Raw genomic sequence first — 21926 nt, forward strand, 5'->3', positions numbered from 1 at the left:
ATTCATTTCACCGCTCCTGGCCTCGATTTCCTTATCTCTAAAATGGAAGAATCATTAAAATCCCCTCCACCTTTATAATTCGATTGTGCGTCTTCTGCTATGCTCTTTCATTCCCTCAGAATCTGAAAAATCCTTCTAAAGTCGATTGAATTCAATCTCTTGAGATAATACTTATCGACGAAGATTTATTGTGAGAATAAATGAGATAATGCATAAGACAAACGTTTGCTGGCACAGAACCTGGAACATGGTAAGCGCTCTACAAATGTGAGCTGTATTCCCTAAGCACTATTATCCACCCCCGCCCGTCCCCCCACGAGAATGTAAACCCCAGGAGAGCAGAGACCCTGTTGGTCCTGTTCACTCTTGTATCCTGAGCGCCTGGACTGTTGTTTGCACATCCTGAATTGAATAAATAAATAGTCTAAGTGTCCTGCCCCTGCAAGGCTCCCTGGGCAGTTTCCTCAAGGGCAGAATGAAGAGTCACTAAGATCCCTTCCAGCTGTACAACCATGAGACCGCTTTTGTATCCCACCCGCTTCTGGAGTCTGAAAACCTTGGTTGAGGTCTCAACCCCAGAATAATCCAAAGCTATTTTGGAACGTGAGCCTAGCGCCTGGGTCCACCTTCGTTGCCATGGCAGCGGTTCCGCCCCCGAGCTCTGCAGATCCCCCACCCTGATTGGCTGAACAGCTGCCTCCCTCTCCGGATGGGGCCGCCGCCGCCATTGTGCGGCGCTGGTACCCTAAGAGGGTTCCCTCTGCGGCGAGTGTCTTGGGCTTTCGGCCTCGCTTCTCGCTTTTATCCGGGAGCCCGGCGGGTCCGGGACTCCTGTCCGTGCCGGTGCGGGCGCCGGCATGTGGCTGTGGGAGGAACAGGGGGGCCTCCTGGGCCCCTTCTCCTTCCTGCTCCTGCTGCTCCTGCTGGTAACGCGTAGTCCCTTCAATGCCTGCCTCTTCACCGGCAGCCTCTACCTCTTGCTGCGCCTGTTCAGCTTTGAGCCTGTGCCCTCCCGCAGAGCCCTGCAGGTGCTCAAGCCGCGGGACCGCGTTTCCGCCATCGCTCACCGCGGCGGCAGCCACGACGCGCCCGAGAACACGCTGGCGGCCATTCGGCTGGTGAGTCCCCCACGCCTCGCGCCCCCCACCACCGCCCCTCCTGGGACACCGCCCCTCCTGGGAGGTTGTACTTCTGCTTGACCTTCCGAAGGTTCTCCAGTATTCTCATGATACCCTTCGTACACAGGGAGTATATCCCAGTGGCCGTCTATCCCTCTGAAGTCAGAAATCTCCCAACTTATTTATATAACACAGCAAATACCTACATATTTGCTATATGCCAGGCACTGAGGACACACTCCTAAACAAGACAGAAAGGGCCTCGGCTTTCACAGAGCTTGCGCTGGGATGGGGGAAATCCGCCTTAAACAATACACAAGTGAGATACTTTAAGAGAGTGAAAAGTGTAATAAAGAAATAGGGTAGCGGGATAAGGAATGACTGGGAAGAGGACTTGGGCTATTTTGGATAGAGTAATCAGAAAAATCCTCTCAGAAGACATGTCTTGAGCTGAAACTGGGATTGTGAGAAGGAGCCAGCCTTAGATCTGGGAGAAATGTGTTCCAGGAAAGGAGAAGAGCGAGTGCAAAAGCCGGGAGGTGGGGATGATGTTGGAACGTTCAGGTAAGAGACTATACACTATGTGATCTGACTTCAAGGAACAAGAACAAAGACTGGCAAATGAAGCAGGAAATGTGGCCAGAATAAGTACAGTCTCTGGCAGTAGTTGAGTTTATTCTAAATGGATCACATTCACAGGAGCTGTGTTTGCTTGTCCTCCAAATTATCTCTCTCCTTATCACCTTCTTCTCCAAACACACAGTTTATGCCAGACAGCCCCAGCAGCTGGGCTCCTGATCCAATTTCTGCCTCTTGTTCACAAGCTCTCCTGAGACTCTTGCTCCCTCCAAGCTCCTGGCAGTCCCCCTCCTGACTTCATAATGATAGTTTGCATAGTAAGAGAGATTTACACTTATACAGGCGCTTTTGCATCTGTGGAAGTACATCTCTTCCTCACATTTCTTTGAGAGATTATTTTAACACTGAATGGGTAGGAAAACTGACTCAAATACATGCAGCTCCTTCTAGAATTCAGCCTTCTGGTTCCAAGCCCCAGTGCTTTTCTTTGTCAGAGATTAGACCGTGTTCCGGGATGTAAAAACTTGGACTCGCTATCTAGCTAGGGACAGACAGTATTACATAATGAGCAAGTTACTTAAGCTTTTGTGTCCCAATAGGGTCTCCAGTAGGGTGTGGAAACAAGACACCATCAGGGCACCTTTCTTCACTCTACCCTCCCCCCCTGACTTCAGTTTCCCTATCTGTAAAATGGGAGTGATACTGGTATCCACCTAATAGGCTATATAATTCAGTGAGGTAGTCCGCAGAAAGTGCTTGGCCCATGATAACCTCCACAAATGTAAGCTTTTTAGGCCAATAATCTAAAGATGGCCTTCATTTTCAAAATCAGCTCAGTGGGGCGCCTGGGTGGCTCAGTCGGTTAAGTGCCCAACTTCGGCTCAGGTCATGATCTCGCAGTCCTGAGTTCGAGCCCCGCATTGGGCTCTGTGCTGACAGCTCAGAGCCTAGAGCCTGGAGCCTGCTTCGGATTCTGTGTCTCCCTCTCTCTCTGACCCTCCCCCATTCATGCTCTGTCTCTCTCTGTCTCAAAAATAAATAAACATTAAAAAAAAAAATTAAAAAAAAATCAGCTCAGTGTAAATGTAAAAAAATTTAAGTTTGAAGAAGGAAGGGGGTCAGGAAGGCAGCTTTTAATTTAGTGGAGGACACCTGACTCTATGTTAGTAAACCAAGTTAGACTTCTCTTATGTTTCTTTCCCCTTGGTTCTTTGTGGGGCTTTTGTTTGTTTTTGGTTTTTTTAGTAATCTCTACACCCAACGTGGGGCTCAAGCTCACAACCCCGAAATCAAGTAGCATGCTCTACTGACAGAGTCATCCAGGCGATTTAATATCTTTCTATTTATTTTTAAATAGAAAGCTAGAAAAGGTGCTCTGTCTCCCTTCCATCACAAAGAACCAAGGGAAGGGGCACTTGGCTGGCTCATTTGGAAGAGCATGCGACTCTTGATCTCAAGGTTGTGAGTTCCAGCCCCGTGCTGGGTGTAGAGATTACTTAAAAATAAAATACTGGGATGCCTGGGTGGCTCAGTTAGTTAAGCGTCCGACTTTGGCTCAGGTCATGATCTCACAGTTGGTGAGTTTGAGCCCCGCATCGGGCTCTGTGCTGACACCTCAGAGTCTAGAGCCTGGAGCCTACTTCAAATTCTGTGTCTCCCTCTCTCTTTGCCCCTCCCCTTCTCATGCTCTTTCTCTCTCCCTCAAATATAAATAAACATTAAAATAAATAAATAAAATCCTTAAAAATAAATAAATATAAAGATTGAAGAATGTATTTTATGTTCTGTCTTACACTCAAATAGGTCAGGTGAAGTAACATAGCTATACAGGAGAATTGTCATGAAAAGAAAGATAATTATAAGGAAAAAAGTACATAATTGCCATTGGCTTCCATTTCAACTAACCTTTATGTAAGTTGCCTTAAAGTGTAACTCAGTGAAGGGGCGCCTGGGTGGCGCAGTCGGTTAAGCGTCCGACTTCAGCCAGGTCACGATCTCGCGGTCCGTGAGTTCGAGCCCCGCGTCAGGCTCTGGGCTGATGGCTCGGAGCCTGGAGCCTGTTTCCGATTCTGTGTCTCCCTCTCTCTGACCCTCCCCCATTCATGCTCTGTCTCTCTCTGTCCCAAAAAATAAATAAAAAACGTTGAAAAAAAATTTTTAAAAAAAAAAAAGTGTAACTCAGTGTTAATTGAACACAGAAGGCATTCCTAAGTATTTATCAATGATGTAGTGGTTTGGCCAGGAACACATTTGAATATTAATCATATTAAATGAGGAAGTATGTATGTGAAATACACATACACATATAGTGTTTCATATCCTGTTGTGTTCTAAGGGAATTAGAGTAATTTCCATTCATGTTTGGGTTGTGCATATCTTTAATATGTGTAATAAACATTGTGCCAAGTTGATTCCTGGTCTTAAGAGGAAATGAATTGTGTTAGTTCAACTTGTTTGAATATCGATGAACTTTTTATCTATAACAAAATTTAGCTGCTGAATACAGACTGCAGAAGATAAAGTCGAATCCTCTCTCAGCTTCGAAAGGCACATGTAGTTTATTTCCATCAAAGTTTGTCTTTTGTCCCGTTCTTCCTCCCTTTGTATGTTTGCAGCTCATAATTTATATTCTAAAGCATCTTACTATGTAAAACATCAGGAAAGACATTCTGAGAATGGTAGAATTTCTGGTAGATTATAAAATTGATATAGAAGGAAAAACTTGAGAGAAGTTAAATAAGTGTATTCCAAAAACAGATACATGATTATAAACAGTGACTGAGGAATTTAATTATACCCACAGTCCATTCTCTGCACAGGAGCCAGAGTGCAGCTTTAAAAGTATAAATCAGATTATGTCCAGCTCTTATTTACAATCCTCCAGTGGTTCTCTACTGGAATTAAATAAAATTTGAACACCTCTATCTTATATCTTTTTCAAAGCCCCTGTTCTCTGTTCCAGCCACCCTGGGTGCTTATTAGGATGCTTTTGGCTTCATGTAATAGAGACTCTAACTTCAAACACCTCAAACAATAAGAGGACTTAGTATCTCACATAACAAGAATATGTGGGAGAGGTGACTTCTAGGATGGTTTGTTCAGCTGTTCAATTTATGTTTTTTGAAAAAACTTTTTAATGTTTATTTATTTTGAGAGAGACAGAGTGAGAGTGGTGGAGAGGCAGAAAGAGGAGACACAGAATCTGAAGCAGCTGTCAGCACGGCAGCGGGGCTCAAACTCACAAACTGCTAGATCATGACCTGAACCGAAGTCAGACACTCAACCAACTGAGCCACCCAGATGCCCCTCAGCTATTCAATTTGTAATCATGGGACTCAGGTTGTGTTGATCTGTCTGCTCTGCCATCTGCAGCATATTTACTAGTCTTCCTCATTGCAGCCCCATTCTTACACATTACACCATCCACTCTCAATCCCTCTTTCCCAGAAGCCTCCATCCTACACACACACACACACACACACACAGAGGGTTTGGAATTAGTTCACTTACTCCGAACACAAGAGAAAGCTGAAAAATGGGACAAGAATAGGTCTCTACGAGCAGGGAAGAAGGGGAATAGATTTGGGTACACAGTCAACACTTTGTGACTCCATCCTACATTGTGGTCTTTCTATTATACTTGCTAGTTCTTTTACTTGGAAACTCTTTGTATGGTTTTTCTCCCTTTGATCATTAAGGCCTCAGCTCAGATGTCATATATATATATTTTTTTTAATGTTTATTTTTGACAGAGAGACAGCACGAGTAGGGGAGGGGGCGAAAGAGAGGGAGACACAGAATCCGAAGCAGGCTCCAGGCTCTGAGCTGTCAGCACAGAGCCCGACGTGGGGCTCGAACTCACAGACCGTGAGATCATGACCCTAAGCTGAAGTCGGACGCTCAACCAACTGAGCCACCCAGGCGCCCCTCAGATGTCATATTCTTAGGCCTTCCTTGGCGGCCTTGTCTAGTGACCCTCACCTGCCTTAACCTTCACATTACTCTCTGTTTTCTTTTTCAAAAAATTTGTCACCATCATAATTTACATGTAACATGTTTGTAATCTGTTTCTCCCTACTGAAATATAAGATCCATAATCCTTTTCTTTCTTGTTCACCACTGTCTCCTCACTTCTTAAAACAGTACCTCCTATCTCATAGGCACTCAGTAAGTATTTGTTGGTAGGATTGTGATGTATTAATACCCAATAAATCCATAAGAATAGATACTCAACATTATCAGCCATCAGGAAAATAGAAATCAAAGCCACAATGAAATACCTGTTAGGGTGACTATAACAGACAGACAATAACAAGTTTCGACAGGGTTGTGGAGAAATTGGAACCTTCATACACTACCAGTGGGGCAAACAGTCTGGCAGTTCCTTAAAAGGTTAAACATAGAGTTATCATCTTAAAACATACATCATGCAAAAACTTGTTCGTAGATTATTCAAACAACAGAAATATCCATCAGCTGGTGAATGGATAAATAAAATGTGATTCCATACAATGGAATAGTATTTGGCAAGAAAAAAGAATGATGTCCTGATACATATTACAACATGAATGAACCTTAGAAACATACTAAGTGAGGGGTGCTTGGGTGGCTCAGTCAGTTAAGCATCTGACTTCGTCCGACTTCGGCTCAGGTCATCATCTCCCGATTTGTCAGTTCAAGCCCCACATCCAGCCCTGTGCTGACAGCTCGGAGCCTGGAACCTGCTTTAGGTTCTGTCTCTCTCTCTCTCTTCCCTTCCCCTGCTGGTGGCGCTCTGTCTCTCTCTCAAAAATAAACATTAAAAAAAAAAGAAACATGCTAAGTGAAAAAAGCCAGTCACAGAAGACTGCATATTATATAATTGTATTAAATAAAATGTTTAGGGGTGCCTGGGTGGCTCATCCTGTTTAGCATTTGACCCTTGATTTAGGCTCATGGTTTGTGAGATCGAGTCTTGCATCAGGCTTTGTGCTGACAGAACACGGAACCTGCTTGGGATTCTCTCTCCCTCTTTCTCTACCCCTCCCCTGCTCATGTGCTCACTGTCTCTCTCTCTCTCTCTCGCCCTCTCTCTCTCTTTCTCTCTATCCCAAAATAAATAAGTAAACCTTTAAAAAATAATAAAAATAAATAAATAAAGTATCTAGAATGGGCAAATCCTTAGAGATAGAGGGACTTAGAGGGGCCGGGAATGTGGATTGCTAATGGACACACAGTTTCTTTTTGAGGTGATGAAAATGTTCTAAAATTGTGGTGATGGTTGCACAGCTCTGTGAATATAATAAAAACCACTGAATTGTACATGGATGAATTATACACCAAAAAACACTGCCGTTCCGTGTTTTAGTAGTGGAATCTGTGGTTTTCATTATCAGTCAACACAAATGAAGTTCTTTAAGTGAAGTTACAGTATAGTGATGGATATTTAAAACGTACTTTTCAATGAAACAGTTAAAAAGTCATATAAGTATAATGAATTTGTTAAAGCAAATAGTTTTAAAACCAACTTTATCAAAGTATAATTTACATTAATAAAAGAGACATTTTCATTGTACAGTTTGATTAGTTTTGATAAATACATACACCTGGGTAACCACTATCTTAATCTATATCCATCACCCCAGAAAGTTCCTTTGTGCTCTCTTTGCAGTTAATCCCCCACTCACCCCTCTGCCCCAAGGCAACTATTGATCTGATTGCTATTACTGTACTACACTGTGCTATTCTATTACTTAAACTATTAGTATAATTTTAAAATAAATTATTTCATTTTATTTTTTTTAAGATTTTTTTTTTTTAATGTCTATTCATTTTTGAGAGAGAGGGCGAGAGAGAGCATGAGCAGGGGAGGGCAGAGAGAGAGGGGGACACAGAATCCAAAGCAGACTCCAGGCTCTGAGCTGTCAGTACAGAGCCCAATGCGGGGCTTGAATTCATGGACCGTGAGATCATGACCTGAGCCGAAGTCGGACGCTCAACCGACTGAGCCACCCAGGCGCCCCTAAATTATTTCATTTTAAATAAAATAAATTTTATTTTAATTTTTTAAAATAAATACATTTAACATAAAATAAAGTTTTAATAAAATTGCAATGTTTTTATAAACTTGTTTATGTGAAATTTAATGTTTTTGTGTGAAATTTTATGTGAATGTTTTATATGAAATTTTGTATGTATAGAAGAAAAGATACTATTATAAGGAATTGTTATAAATGAAAAGATGAGTACGAATTATATACTGATACATGAATTAGAATCAGGAGCTTACCTTTTTGCCTCTGTATCTGGAATAACATAAAAGTCCTGGTAAAGAAAGTTGAATGCAGCCATTAGAAGATCTGGTCTGAGAAACTCTAATATGGTGATTTCTTTTATAAAGCTTTTGTTTGGGCCTTCATAAACTACTTTGAAAAGACAAATAAATGAACTCATTAGTTCTAGTAATCTTGCTAAGATACAATGTCTCCCCATTGTTATTTCTTGTATTGCAACCAAATAAAGATGGCCCTAATGAATACAGATATAATTGAACCTAATTATAGTGCCCGCCTCAAGGACTAAGGAGAACATTTGTGTCACAGTGAGACAGTTGCACTGTGAATACTGAAAATGTCATCTTGTTTTATGTCATAAATGATATAATCCATATTGATTTCCCAATGTACTATTGTCTTTAGTTTAGAAAAGATATCTTTTAATCTTATAAAACGATAAACTTTTTAACCAGTATAAGATGTAATCATTATTGTAATGGCTTTTTCTCTGAGATGTGTTTTCTGAATCAAAACTTATGTTGAGAGCCAACCTGGAGCCAGGCACCAAGCTGGGTAATTTACATGCATTCTTTCTAAATCTTCACAACTCTTAAGATCATTAGAAAAGTATCATCTTAAAAAGGATGAAACTGAGCTTAGAGTATGATAAGTAACTAGATGACACAGCCAGTGAGTGATAGAATTGGGATTTTTAGATGGGGAAAATCTTGGTCATAATGTGGACGTCAAACTTGGAAGCTTAGAAGAAAATATAGTTGTGTTATATCTTTATAAATAGAGGTAGGAAAGGATTTAAATAAGGTAGAATAATCTATGCCCATAAAGGACATGACTGATAAATTCAACCATGTTACAATTAAAAATGTGTTAAAAAGAACACAATAAATAGCAACGGCTAACATTTATTGAATGTCTACTGTGCACTGGTACAGAGTTGTACACCATTTCCAGGTACTTAATTGTAATTATGTATGTAGCAAATACATAAAGACCTGTAAGGGAATGGCACAGGAATGATGCACATCAACTTGAAGATGGAGAAGAAGGGGGAGAAATTTCACTCTATCTGTAGGGTCAGTAGTAAACATCTAGTGGTTAAGAGTACAGCCTCTACTGTGTCCTAGTTTGTACAACCCAGAGCAAGTTTCTTAATCTCTGTTTCCTCATCTGAAAATGAGAATATCAATAGTACCTACCCAAATATGGCAAGAATCAAATGAGTTAATACATTTAAAGCACTTAGAATAGTGCCTGACTATATAGAAAAGGCTTATTAAATAGTAACTATTACTGTGTTTTAGGGCAGCAAGAGATAGAAGGAAATACGGCAAAATATTAACATCTGTGAAGTCTTTTTTGCTGTATACTGCTCTGGGTGTTTGCATAATTAATTTTTTTTTTTTAATTTAAAATCTTGATCATGGTGAGCATTTCATGTCTTCATTGTGACAAGCCAGGGAACCAAATGTGGGCTAGTGTGTCTCAGAGGAGCGTGCTCAGGTTCTCTTTTTATATATTCTAATGTTCACGTTCTCTTTGTAGATAAATTCTAGTGTACCTTATCGTGCTTACCAGCTTGTTGGCCAACGGCCAGTGCTGCTCACATAAACAAATGTAATTTCCCCTAGAAGCAGGCCTGGTGTTTCTGATACAGAAGGTAGAGTTAAACCAACAAAACCCTGGCTCATCCTGTTTATGCCGAAGTAGTGCAATATACAGCTAATCAACAAACACAGGGTAATCAGAGATGCTGTACCAAACAGAGTGTAGGTAAACATGGAATTTGTCTAAATATTTGTAATTGTGAGCCATTAATGGCCCAAAGAGTTAAAGCAACCAAAGAAAACTTAGTTCCAGAAACCTCTCTATCTACTACCATGGGTGGGGAATTTGAAGCGTTTGAGGAATCCCTAAGTGTGCAGGTTGAAGGAAGGTTATATCATCTGGAAAAGTAGAAACTGGAACTGGATGGGTTGCTATTTGTTACAGGAAGGGGAAGGAATCGGTAAGAGAAGCTGTCTCCTTAGCTAGCCCTGTTGGTTGTCTGGAGCATTTAGATTGTAAAGTGACCTTGGCCACTTGCCATTAATATTGTTGATGTTTTTGTTAAGGCAGCTAAGAATGGAGCAACAGGTGTGGAGTTGGACATTGAGTTTACTTCCGACGGGATTCCTGTCTTAATGCATGATAACACAGTTGACAGGACGACCGATGGTACTGGTCGATTGTGTGACTTGACGTTTGAACAAATTAGGAAGCTTAATCCTGCAGCAAATCACAGGTTAAGGTAAGTGGTTCATTGTCACTTAAATGTACCTTTCAGCTTTGTTGGAGATCACAGAAAGACACTGGCACCTTCTAATCACATCTTCTCCAGGAAAATTGTTTTGTTGTGTTTTGTTTTGAACTGTATACAGGTTTCCCAAGTAATGAGCACGGTGCCAGAAACAACAGAAATAAGGCATGGATGTTTTTCATCTTTTCCCACTGATGCCAAATTTGGCTTTGGAATTTTTCTCAAGACAATACTCTATCTAGTCACTAACATTACTAACATTAGACAATTACTCTGTACTGTCATATAAATTTTATATATATAAAATATACATATATATACAAAAAATTATATATCTATTTATATATGTATATATATATCAGAACTAGTCCTGTAAGATATTCCACAAGAAAAAGGTTCTGTGATTAACTCAGATCAAGCACTATACTCTAGATGTTCCCCTTGGGGACAAACAGTCCACATCAACAATTCTTACCTTCAATTTAATGTTTCCCAAAAGTGAACGATCACAGAACCCACACCATTCCCACCATTAACAGCTATAAACACATTGGAATTAGTATACTGGGTAATAAACTTTGGAATGTGGTTATTTAAATCCCTCCCAAAATGTGTGCTCATTGTTACTCATCTTGTATCAGTTCTCTGGACAATGATCAATACTCCTTGAGTATTCAACCCAGTGATTATGTTATAGTCCTCCATAAAAGATTTAGACTTTATTTTCCTAGGATCTGAAAGAAATTACAAATAGGGGCGCCAGAGTGGCTCAGTCGGTTGAGCATCCAACTTCGGCTCAGGTTATGATCTCACAGTTTGTGAGTTCGAACCTCACATCAGGCTCTGTGCTAACAGCTAGGAGCCCGGAACCTGCTTCTGATTCTGTGTCTCCCTCTCTTTCTGCCCCTCCCCTGTCTGCGCGCTCGCTCTCTCTCTCTCTCTCTCTCAAAAATAAATAAACGTTAAAAAAAAAAAAGAAAAGTCAAACAAAGGAAATTATACCTTAATCAAGAAAGAATATTGTTAATGGTTGAAAGTTCTAAGTGCAGGCTCTGGAATTGCTCTTTATTTCATTGTTCTGCTATATGCAAGAGAAAGGCAGGTTTTAATACTGCAGTGACATTGTAGCTAATAAGATGTTGGCTTCAAAGTCAACAATTAAAGGAAAAAATGCTTAGGGTCACTATCACCTTTAAAATCCTTTAAAGAGGTATGATATTGTGGATAGATCATCAAGGCAGAAAATCAACAAGGAAACAGTCTTTGAACAACATGTTAGGTCAGATGGATATAACAGATACATGCAGAACATAACATCCAAAACAACAGAATGTACATTCTTTCAAGTGCCCATGGAGCCCTCTCTAGGATAGATCACACATTAGACCACAAAACAAGCCTCGGTAAATTTAAGATCATATCATGCATTTAAGAATTCATATCACGCATCTTTTCTGACCATAATGGTATAAAACTAGAAATCAGTCACAAGAAAAAATTGGGAAATACACAGACATGTAGAGGCTAAATGACATGCTACTGAACAACTAATGAGTCAACAAAGAAATCAAGGAAGAAATTTAAAAATATATGGAGACAGATGAAAACACAACAGTCCAAAATCTTTGGGACACAACAAAAGCAGTTCTAAGAGGGAAATTTATAGCAATACAGGTCTATCTCAAGAAAAAGAAAAATATCAAACAATCAAGCCTTACACTTAAAGGAACTAGCAAAAGAAGAACAAACAAAGCCCAAGGTGAGTAGAAGGAAGGAAATAATTAACATCAGAGCAGAAACAAATGAACTAGAGACCAAAAAAACAAATAGAAAAGATCAATGAAACCAAAAGAGGATTCTTTGAAAAGATAAACAAAATTGATAAACTTTCAGCCAGAGTCATCAAAAATTACCTGTAATGATTCTGGAAATCCATAGAGGAGAGAAACCACTGTTTGAAAATGTTGGAGTCTATCATGTAAGCTGCTACCCTTAAATAAAATCCAAATTCTGGATTCTAGAGAATGTCTATAATTACAAGGGGCTAAATGTAGGGCGACAAGTTTAGTAAAAAAAAAAAAAAAAAAAAGACCAATGGCTAAATTCTTCATGATCATATTCCATAATTCTGTAAACTTTCCAAGTTAGAGAAGTTGAATGATTTGGCAGAGGGAGAGGGGATGGCAGGGAGGAACCTTAGAAAAGTTTTACAATCCCCTTTAAGGCATTGCTCTAAGTCTTGATTTGCTAATTGACTTTCTGTATGTTAATAGGCTTGACTGTATTAATATACACATTAAATAATATATTAATTTGTTTTAGTGCTTTCATTTAATGGAACTACAACAGAACATGTGTAGAAAACTATTCATTCATTAACGTGCCTAAAAAACGTTCACTTTTCCTTATACTCCAGTGCGTTCTAAAGAAAGGAATATGTGAAAAATTTTTAACTCACAAAAAACCTCTAGACAGAGAAGGAAAATCAAATGAGAAATATCCTCTGGGTAACCATCCCCCATTACTGTATTACACTACATCACTGTACATAGTTGGGGTTTTTTTGCTTTTTGGGGTTTTTTTTTTTCTAATCTGTAATGAAAAACAGACACTAAGAACTAATGAAACACCTTTCTAACTTCAGGGGAAAAAAGGTATGCGCTTGGAGTCAGTATACCATCTCAATGTCTTTAACTCAGCCAGTCTGTCCTACAGTTGGAACTTGTTGCATTTTCTTTGTTTGAACACCAAATGAAGTTATAGGCTTGTGTTTAGGGACCATGTTGTAGGAAAAATAGGTATTTTCTCTAGAACTATCCTCAATGCTGTGAGAGGCTCATCATGAGAAGGGGCATGGAAACTAAGACTGGCCAAAGGAATAGCAAATTCATGTCTCTTCTCTCACTCCCATGGAATAGGCATTGTAGAATGGCTGGCAGAATTGCCTATACTCTTTAAATTATCTTTTTTTTTTTTTTAGCCAAAATACTACAGTTGAAATGATACGGTCGAATAAACAGAAGTTAAATCTTGCAGAATGAAATTTCATTATCTGAGAAAAGCAGATTTCTTACATATCAGGCACTTAACTTTCTTTTATCAGAAAATTATGTACAGAAGATTATTTTAAACAGTTGCACATAAGTGTACAATACAGTGAACAGATTTATATATTCGTGGGAATTTCTCCTGCATAAGGTTCTATTAGGGCAATTACAGTCTTAAATTTAAGTTTCAAGTTCTCCCGAGGTGGCATTATATTCTGCCCTTCGGTGAGTAGAGTTACTAATTATATCATAAACTAGTAATTTCATAAAAATTAAATGATTTTTGTTCTTGTTGCTCTTCTTTGGTCAAGAATATCTAATCTGGTTTAAGGACTTAAAGCAAAGTATCCTTAGACTTCGGTATGGTTAAAGAAAGGAAGTCAGGGAAAACACACTTTCCTGTTGGTTGGGAGACATTTGTCAAATGTCTGTTTCACTAAACTTTTATCTTTGTCTTTTTCCTGCAATACACTATTCCTTTTCCCTCTCTTATAGGAATGATTTCCCTGATGAAAAGATCCCTACCCTGAGAGAAGCTGTTGCAGAGTGCCTAAACTATAACCTCACAATCTTCTTTGATGTCAAGGGCCATGCAAATATGGTACAGTTTATACCATAGACTTCACAATTTAATCTAGTCACTTCCAAAATTAACTATATATTTTGTTACTTATCCTTCTTATGTTATTTTTATAAATTATATTTGCTTATTGGAAGTTTGCAATGCACAGCTCCACATCTTTAGGGAAATAGTAAATTATGGAACTTTTAACCTTTGATGGAACCTTTTAACAACTCCAATATTCTACAACTAACACAAAATAGGTTTCTCTTCCTTGCATAAAGCATTTACAAAAGATAAACCATAAAGAGGCACTTCGTGAACAAACCATTCGGCTAACCTCGTAAGAAAGAATTCAGGAGTCAGACACAAGACCAGTTGCATCTGGCTGATAAGTTAACGGTTTTAGATGGATAACTATCAACTGAATTTCAAGAGAACTCCTATACATAAAGTTTCTGATAGCTAATAGGATATTTATCTTTTACTTAGAGTTATCCTTCTTGTATGATTTCTGTTCTTATGTATAGTTTTGTTATTTTATGATTTGAGTAGATGAACTTTTATGATAAAATTATTATAATTTCTTCAAATATGTATGACATTCCTAAGTAAAATTTTGCTTATATTATATAACATATACTTTTATTCATAAAAATATATTATTGCAATGGAAAATCAATGGGAAAATATGATTTAGATTACATTTGTTCACTTACAACCAGCTTTTCAAATACAAATGCTTTTTTTCTGCATTTGGACAACTTACAGGTATTTTCCTCCCTTGAAAGCTATAATCAGTAATGGCCACCATTCTGATGATGTCATTTTTTTTTTTTTTTTTTAATTTCAGCCTATAGTTGAAACATTGAAACCAGAAATAAGAGCCCAAGTATATATCCTTACTGTAGCACAGTAGACTCTCATTTTTGAAGAAAGGAAAATGGTGCTCTGGCTCATTTATTATTATGTTACTGAGGTTGTATGCATGTAAGTGTCCCAGTCAGCCCACATCTGAATCACCAAGAATACCTATTAAAAATACTAATTGCTGGGCCATATCACCTAGAGAAGAAATTCTGAAAATGTCTGGGGTCGTGGGTCAAGGAACATGTATTTTTAATGAGCATCTCAGGTTTTGTTGATGATATTGCCCACATTGGGATCCCTGATAGGTCCTACATTTCACCCACGGTGTACTGGCCTTCATGCTTATTCTCTTAAAATAAGCGGGGGGGGGGGGGGGGGGGGGGGGGGGGAGAAGAAAACATATTTTTTAAATTCAGCTATTTGAGATTTGGTGCTCACAGGTGGTTTGGCAACAATGGATAGAACATAGTGATCTAATTCACAAAAATGGGAGTATAAAGGAACAGGTGTAGTAAATTAGAGATAGTAGAGCCCAGGAGCCAAGATTATGGGCTTTGGAGTCCAATAGACCATGATTAAACTCTGTCACTTACTAAAATGTAACCTTAACCTTGATATGCTTCAGTTTCCTCATGGATAAAATGGGAATAATAAAAGAAACAACTACATAGGGTTGTTATGAGAATTAAATAAATGTTGGTGAAGCGTTACACATAAAGCAGACATTAGTTCAGACAACAAGAAAGCTTTGGCTGGATAACTCACACTGTCACATTAGTGAAGGGGAAACATGACATGAATGGTTTCTATCTTCTTTTTTCTTTTCAGGAATGCATTTTATTACTTATATTTAGTTATAGGTATGTGTCACTTTCCAGAACTTAGTGGTATTTCAAGAATTATGATATAGCAACATTATACTCCACCTAGTCACCTCTGTTGTTAGTTGCTATTAATGCCAGTGGCCAAATCTATTAATTCACTAGAGGTTACAAAGTATGAGTGTTTTAGCTCCATCATTTCTTCTTCATTTACTCATCTGGCAACTACAAAAAGAAACTTCTGCTCATCTTGGGAAGAATTGGAAGACTTTCAGCTCTTCCCAGTTCCTTCCTTGTCCCATTGTTTCTGCCTCCATGTTGGTGATGAATGCCATTTCCTCTCAGTCCCCTGGACTGAGCAAATGTACTCTTAGTAGTTCCCAGGCTGGTTGGCTCATGCTTAGGCTAGGAAAGGCAGAGGATGATAGAGTTATAAAAGGTATAAAAGGACTCTTCGTAGTGCCTAAACTAGGTTATAAAGGAAAGGTTTAAAATTTTGCTTTCAGCCTCCACTGCCATACCTTCCAAAAGCATGACCAAAGGGGTGAGCTTCTCAACAAATAGTAAAGCAGCAGTACCTCAGTTTCCCCTCTGTCTGCTGTAGGTGTGAGTTTAAGATGTTTCCCAATGGATAATGGAATCTACCCATACTCCTTTCAACATCCCCATATATTAGTAAAGTTCTAATTTATTCAGTAGGGTTGTACTTCATAGGTAATAGTTATTAGCTGAGACTGTTGCATTTAAGTAAATTTAAAATACATGAATTTCTCTGCTTTACAGGCTACTGATGCTCTAAAGAAAATATATATGGAGTTTCCTCAACTATACAATAATAGTATCGTCTGCTCTTTCTTGCCAGAAGTCATCTATAAGGTAAATTCAGGATTTTTATTGTACATAATACTATGTTAGTTAATGGTGATCATAGAAGTGGCCCAAGTAAGCATAAGCTAGATGCCTGCGAAATTGAACTGAATTTCAGTTAAGAAACTCCTCTTTTAACAAGAGAAATTCAGAAAGGGGAACGAACTCCTACCCTATTTTAAGACACCATGATTCCTCTTTAAGTTCCTTCTTTTATGTTGTTTATAGGCTCATTCAGATTACTTTAGTAAGTGCTCTCAGAACAAGGAGTTATGTACCTCTTCATCTCGCTAAGTAACAGCAGAATAAACTTTTTAAAAAACTCTTAATGATGGAGAATTTAAAATATGCACAAAAGTAGATGGTAGTATAACGAGCCCCCCTTTAACCTTGACTCAGCTTGTTTCATCCATACCCCCGTTTATGTACCCCAGCATTATTTCGAAGTAAATTCCACACATCATTTCACCCATAAAAATTGCATTAAATATCTTTAAAAAGTTATTCCCCTTTTTAAAAAATACAGCCACAATACAACCATTATCCTATCTGAAACCATTTAGCCCTTAAGATCAGGAAATATCTAGTGAATATATAATTTTTCATTTGTCTTAAAAAATATTATAAATGGCTTTTGTTGTTTATAATTATTAATTTGAATCAGGACCCAAATAAAGACTACATTCTGTAATATAAAATCTTAGAACCTGTAAGTTCTCCTTTTCCCTGCATGTATTTATTGAAGAATCCAGGTTGTTTTGTAGAGTTTACCCAAGTCCAGATTTTGCTCCTTACGCCATGATACAGTTTAACACATTCCTCCCCTGTATATATTTCCTATAAATTGGTAGTGAGAGCAAAAGACTTGATCAGTGGAGGTTCAATTATTCTTGGCAAGAGAATCTCAAAGGTGAGGGTAGTTTTTTCATCAGGAGGCACAAAATATCTGATTGACTCTTTTGTTGTTGTTTACAGCTGCTATTGATGCCAGCAGCCAGCTCTCAATTTACTGGCAAAATCTTATTATTTTAGTCTATCACTTCTTCACATATTAGCTAGAATACTTCTATAAAAATTCTCCTCTACTATTTAGTTATGCAATTGGCAATTAAATGCTTAATCCTTAACTTCACTTACCAATTTCCAAGATATTGAGTTGGTTCTGTAGCCTTGTTCACAGTGACCAACAGAGCATGCATTTAAAGTTTTACAGGAAGAGTGGAACCTATCCAGATACAAACTATCATTGAGATGAATAGCGTCATGGGGCTTTCAAACATTTGGGTCAGTGTTTCCCAATCTTACTTGACCACAGAGGACTTCACAATGTAAGCTACATTGTCCAGAGGAGCACAGAACACAGACAGAAAGAATTACATCCGCATCTCCCCATTTCTCCTTGTCCGTCCTCAACCCCCACCCCTACTTCTCTCTCTGTTCTCCCTTCTCACTTCCTTCTCACCCCACTTCCCCACCCCCACAACTCTTTCTCAGCCATTTTCTCTAGAAAGAATCAAAAGCTAACCAACTCATCTGGAAATGATCATGGTTCTATCCTCACTAAGTTCTAATTACTTATCTCTGGCCAGAATTTAAATTGATAACCAACGGAAAGTTTATTCTTGTGACATGAAAATTTGACCCTGAGATTGTAATTTACTCATTTTAAAGGTATAGATTGTGAAGGAAGTGTTCTTATTTATACTGTATAGTAAATGCTTTACATCCCTTACATTATTTACTCAAAAGGTTTATATCTATTTAGTAGACATGGGGGCCGTTATGGCCACCTCATCAGAAAGAGTAGATTGGCTAAATCCAAAGAAAAATGAGAGGTATTAGATTTTAGATATGATGCTTATTTTAATTTCCAAAATTCCTTTTCAGATGAGACAAACAGATCAGAATGTAGTGACAGCTTTAACTCATAGACCTTGGAGCCTTAGCCATACAGGAGATGGGAAACCACGCTATGATACTTACTGGAAACAGTCCATGTTTGTGGTAATGGACATTTTGCTCGATTGGAGCATGCATAATATCTTGTGGTACCTGTGTGGAATTTCAGCTTTCCTCATACAAAAGGATTTTGTATCCCCGTAAGTTGAAAGGTTTTTTTTTTTTATCTTCTTCTGACAAATTTCCTGGAATGCTCTTCTTGGAAAGGAAGGATTAACAGTGGACAGCCTGAATTGGGTTTCACCCGCAAAGCCCTCCATGCCTTTATATTTATTTTTTTATTTTATTTTTTTAGAGAGAGGGGGTGAGCAGGGCGGAGGAGCAGAGGAAGAGAGGGAGGGAGGGAGGGAGGAAGGGGGGGGGGAGGGGAGAGAGAGAGAGAGAGAAGAGGAGAGAATCTTAAGCAGGTTCCACACAGTGCAGAGCCTTATTCAGGGCTCAATCCCATGACCCAGGGATCATGACCTGAGCCTAAATCAACAGTTGGACACTTAACCCACTGAGCCACCCAGGCTCCCGCCCACCATAGCTTTATTAAGTTGGAATGCCACTGGCTTCTTAGGTGGGAAGAGTTCAGACATACTTCACTGTTTCCAAAATAAGTTGATCAAATATTCTCAGTTTTTAGTTTTAAAGAAAAACCTAATAAAAAATAAACCTGCCAAACTATGATGAGAGATAGATTATAAGTCCTTGTGATTGGCTCCCTTTGAAAAGCAACACAGATGCAGGGCAGAGCCCCAGTGAAGACATCTTGTGAGCACCTACCTTACCCCTCCCACTTTCCTTCCTGCTCTGCTCTACATTATAGGCTCTGCTCCATTGCTTCCCAGAAAACTTTCCATTCCCTAACCTACTAGCAATCTCTGACCTTTATTGTGGTAATCTTATAGCTGTGTATTTCAGCTGATTAGAGTTGTTAGTTTTGGGTTATTTCAGGTATGTGTGCATTCAAGTCAGTCAATATTTGATGTAGGCCTACAGATTTGCAAGGTATTACTAAGAAGCTGAAGATGCCGTGGTAAAGACAGCCATGGTGTGCCTTCATGGAGTTTATAGTCAAGTAAAAGAGAAGTTGCTAATCAAATCAAATGCAATAAATATAAAGTTACAATTAAGATAAATGCTTTGTAGGAGAGAACAGTGTCCATTTACTGTGTAATTTGACCTAATCATGGGAAAACATCCCCCAGGGAGGTGACAACTAAGCTAAGATCAGAAGGGTGAGTGGGGGGCGCCTGGGTGGCTCAGTCCATTAAGTGTCCGACCCTTGGTTTTGGCTCAGGTCACGCCCTCACAGTCTACGAAATTGAACCCCACATCGGGCTCTGCACCGACAGCACCAAGCCTGGTTGGGATTCTCTCTCCCTCTCTCTCTGCCCCCCTCTCTCTCTTCAAATAAATAAATACACATTTTAAAAACAAAAAGGGTGAGTAGGAATGGGAGTGTGGAGATCCAAGTCACAGGGGAAAACACATGCAAAAACGTGCTACAGCAGGAAGGAGCCTAGTTCTTTCAAGGACTTGAAAGAAAATCCATATTCTGTGACACCAAAAGGAAAGGGGGAGCATGGTGTAAGATGAGGCCAAGGAGATGGGTGGGGGCAAGCTAGTATGGCCTCCAGTATGACTTCTATTTTGGTGTAGGGTGTCTTTAGTAAGTAACTGAAGTGTAAGCTGGAACAACGTGGAGGATGTTCTGGTGCTGGGTTTTGAAACACTCCCTCTGATTCCACACAGAGACCAGTTACGAGGCTCTTTTTGGGCACTGTTAGTACTCAGTGAATACCAGGAACAGTTGGTCCTTGTTCTGACAGGATTGGTTTGTCCTCTTTCTCCAGGGACTACCTGAAGAAGTGGTCGGCTAAAGGCATTCAGGTTGTGGCTTGGACTGTTAATACCTTTGATGAAAAAAGTTACTACGAATCGCATCTTGGTTCCAGTTATATCACTGACAGCATGTTGGAAGACTGTGCATCTCAGTTCTAGAATTTTACCCCAGGGAGGAAATCCGGGTATAGAAACTGCCTGCTGGCCTCAAGCAGGGATATCAAAATACCCTTTGTGCTAGCCCAAGCCCTGGGGGATCAGGTGGCTCACACAAGCAATAGTCGGTATTTGCATTTTTACCTGAACCAAAGCAAAACCTGGTTTTGCCACCTTGTTCCATGGAATGCCTGAGTTCAACACTGTTGCTCTTGAAAATCTGGGTCTGCAAAAAAGGCACAACAGTTCCTGCCCCAACCCTAGCTGATGGGTACACCAAAACCCAGTGAGGATAAGCACAGATTGAGTTGTGCAGTTTGGGGTTGCAGATGCAAATGCATGGGAAATGCATGATCACTCAAAAGTTGACATTTTAAAATTTGACACACGTAATTTACTTATTTAAAATATTTGTATTCAGCTACATTATCAATGTACTATAGACAGCAAACTTGTGACCATACTAATAAAATCATTAAAAGGAGCACTAAGGGAAAACTGTGTACCAAGCATAATGTCCTAAGACATTAGGAGTTCAGGGAAGCCGCTCTCTGCAATCCAGTGACCAGTGACCAGAGGCAACAGCCCCTGGTGAGCCTTCATTGCGTAGCAAAGAAAACCGTAGGTAAGTCTTGATACCAGTCCGAGGGATTGTTTATGGTATCTTGAAATAAGAGCTATGAGCCACTAGGGGGCTGAGTTACACTCATTCGGGCTGTTGTACAACATGACACTAGAACTGCAAGAACCATCTAAGAACATCTAGACTTACCCTCATTTGGCAAAGAGAAAACTCAAAGGAAAAGGTGTTCCTCAGAAATGACCCAGCTGGTGACATAGCAGAGCCTGATCTCCTAAAACTAAAATTTCTTAACTATTTGCCACAAACTTTTTAATGGTTTAATATGTCTATCTCAAAACCCAGAAGAATCCTACAGGGGTATTTTCCTTTTATGGATGAGGAAACCAAGGCAATGCAAACTTAAAGTCACCTACCCAAGCTGTCCAAGTCTTCAGTGCAGTTGAGATTCAAATCCAAGTGAATCTAACTCCAGAGCCCCTGCTCTTAACCATTTGCCCTGTCTGCCTTTACAATGTAAAGCCCTTCATTCCCAGCTCTGTGCTCCTCCACGTAAGCTTCTAGCGGTCTTAACTGTGAACTTAAGTGGCAACATTTAAGACGATATGGAGTCTTCAAAAAATTGCAAAGCCATCTGTCTCCCATAGCTACGTGTTCCCACCTTCCAGCCCCATCTGCAGTCTTGACCACAGGCCCTGAGCTTAGTCATGACTTCCTCCTGAGCCCCAGTGGGTCACCAGCCTCACACTCAGCAGCCAGACCACCAGTCCACACAGCTAGATGGCAGAGAGAAGCACACCGAGTTTTGCTACGGTTGGTGTTGGCAAGAGCATGATAGATGGGGCTGGGGACGTTTTCATCAATATTTACAAAGACATTTTCTCGAATCTAAAGATCAACAGGACAAAGATTTATCCAATGAATGGAACAAATAACTGCATGTCCTTTCATGTCACATCATGACTA

The 21926-nt window shown here is 39.5% G+C and overlaps 1 protein-coding gene across 2 annotated transcripts; it reads left to right on the forward strand.

Moving 5' to 3' along the window:
- Positions 1-694: 694 nt before the first annotated feature.
- On the forward strand, positions 695-20883 carry GDE1 (glycerophosphodiester phosphodiesterase 1). 2 transcript variants are annotated; one of them, XM_058712073.1, is made up of 6 exons: positions 695-1118; positions 10084-10259; positions 13811-13916; positions 16352-16444; positions 18323-18534; positions 20236-20883. In XM_058712073.1, the coding sequence occupies exons 1-6, from the start codon at positions 858-860 to the stop codon at positions 20381-20383; spliced, it is 996 nt and encodes a 331-aa protein (XP_058568056.1). In that variant the 5' UTR covers positions 695-857; the 3' UTR covers positions 20384-20883. The 2 variants fall into 2 exon arrangements, with proteins under 2 accessions (XP_058568056.1, XP_058568057.1); XM_058712074.1 differs by having other exon boundaries at positions 984-1118; positions 10088-10259.
- Positions 20884-21926: the final 1043 nt, after the last annotated feature.

This window comes from Neofelis nebulosa, chromosome 18 (genome assembly GCF_028018385.1).
Source record: "Neofelis nebulosa isolate mNeoNeb1 chromosome 18, mNeoNeb1.pri, whole genome shotgun sequence".
Lineage (NCBI taxonomy): Eukaryota > Metazoa > Chordata > Mammalia > Carnivora > Felidae > Neofelis > Neofelis nebulosa.

Excerpts from the sequence above, each read along its gene's own strand:
- GDE1 (XM_058712073.1), top strand. The coding sequence starts at position 858 with ATGTGGCTGTGGGAGGAACAGGGGGGCCTCCTGGGCCCCTTCTCCTTC. Across the intron at positions 1,119-10,083 it reads CGCTGGCGGCCATTCGGCTG|GCAGCTAAGAATGGAGCAAC; the intron begins GTGAGTCCCCCA and ends GTTTTTGTTAAG. Across the intron at positions 18,535-20,235 it reads CAAAAGGATTTTGTATCCCC|GGACTACCTGAAGAAGTGGT; the intron begins GTAAGTTGAAAG and ends CTCTTTCTCCAG.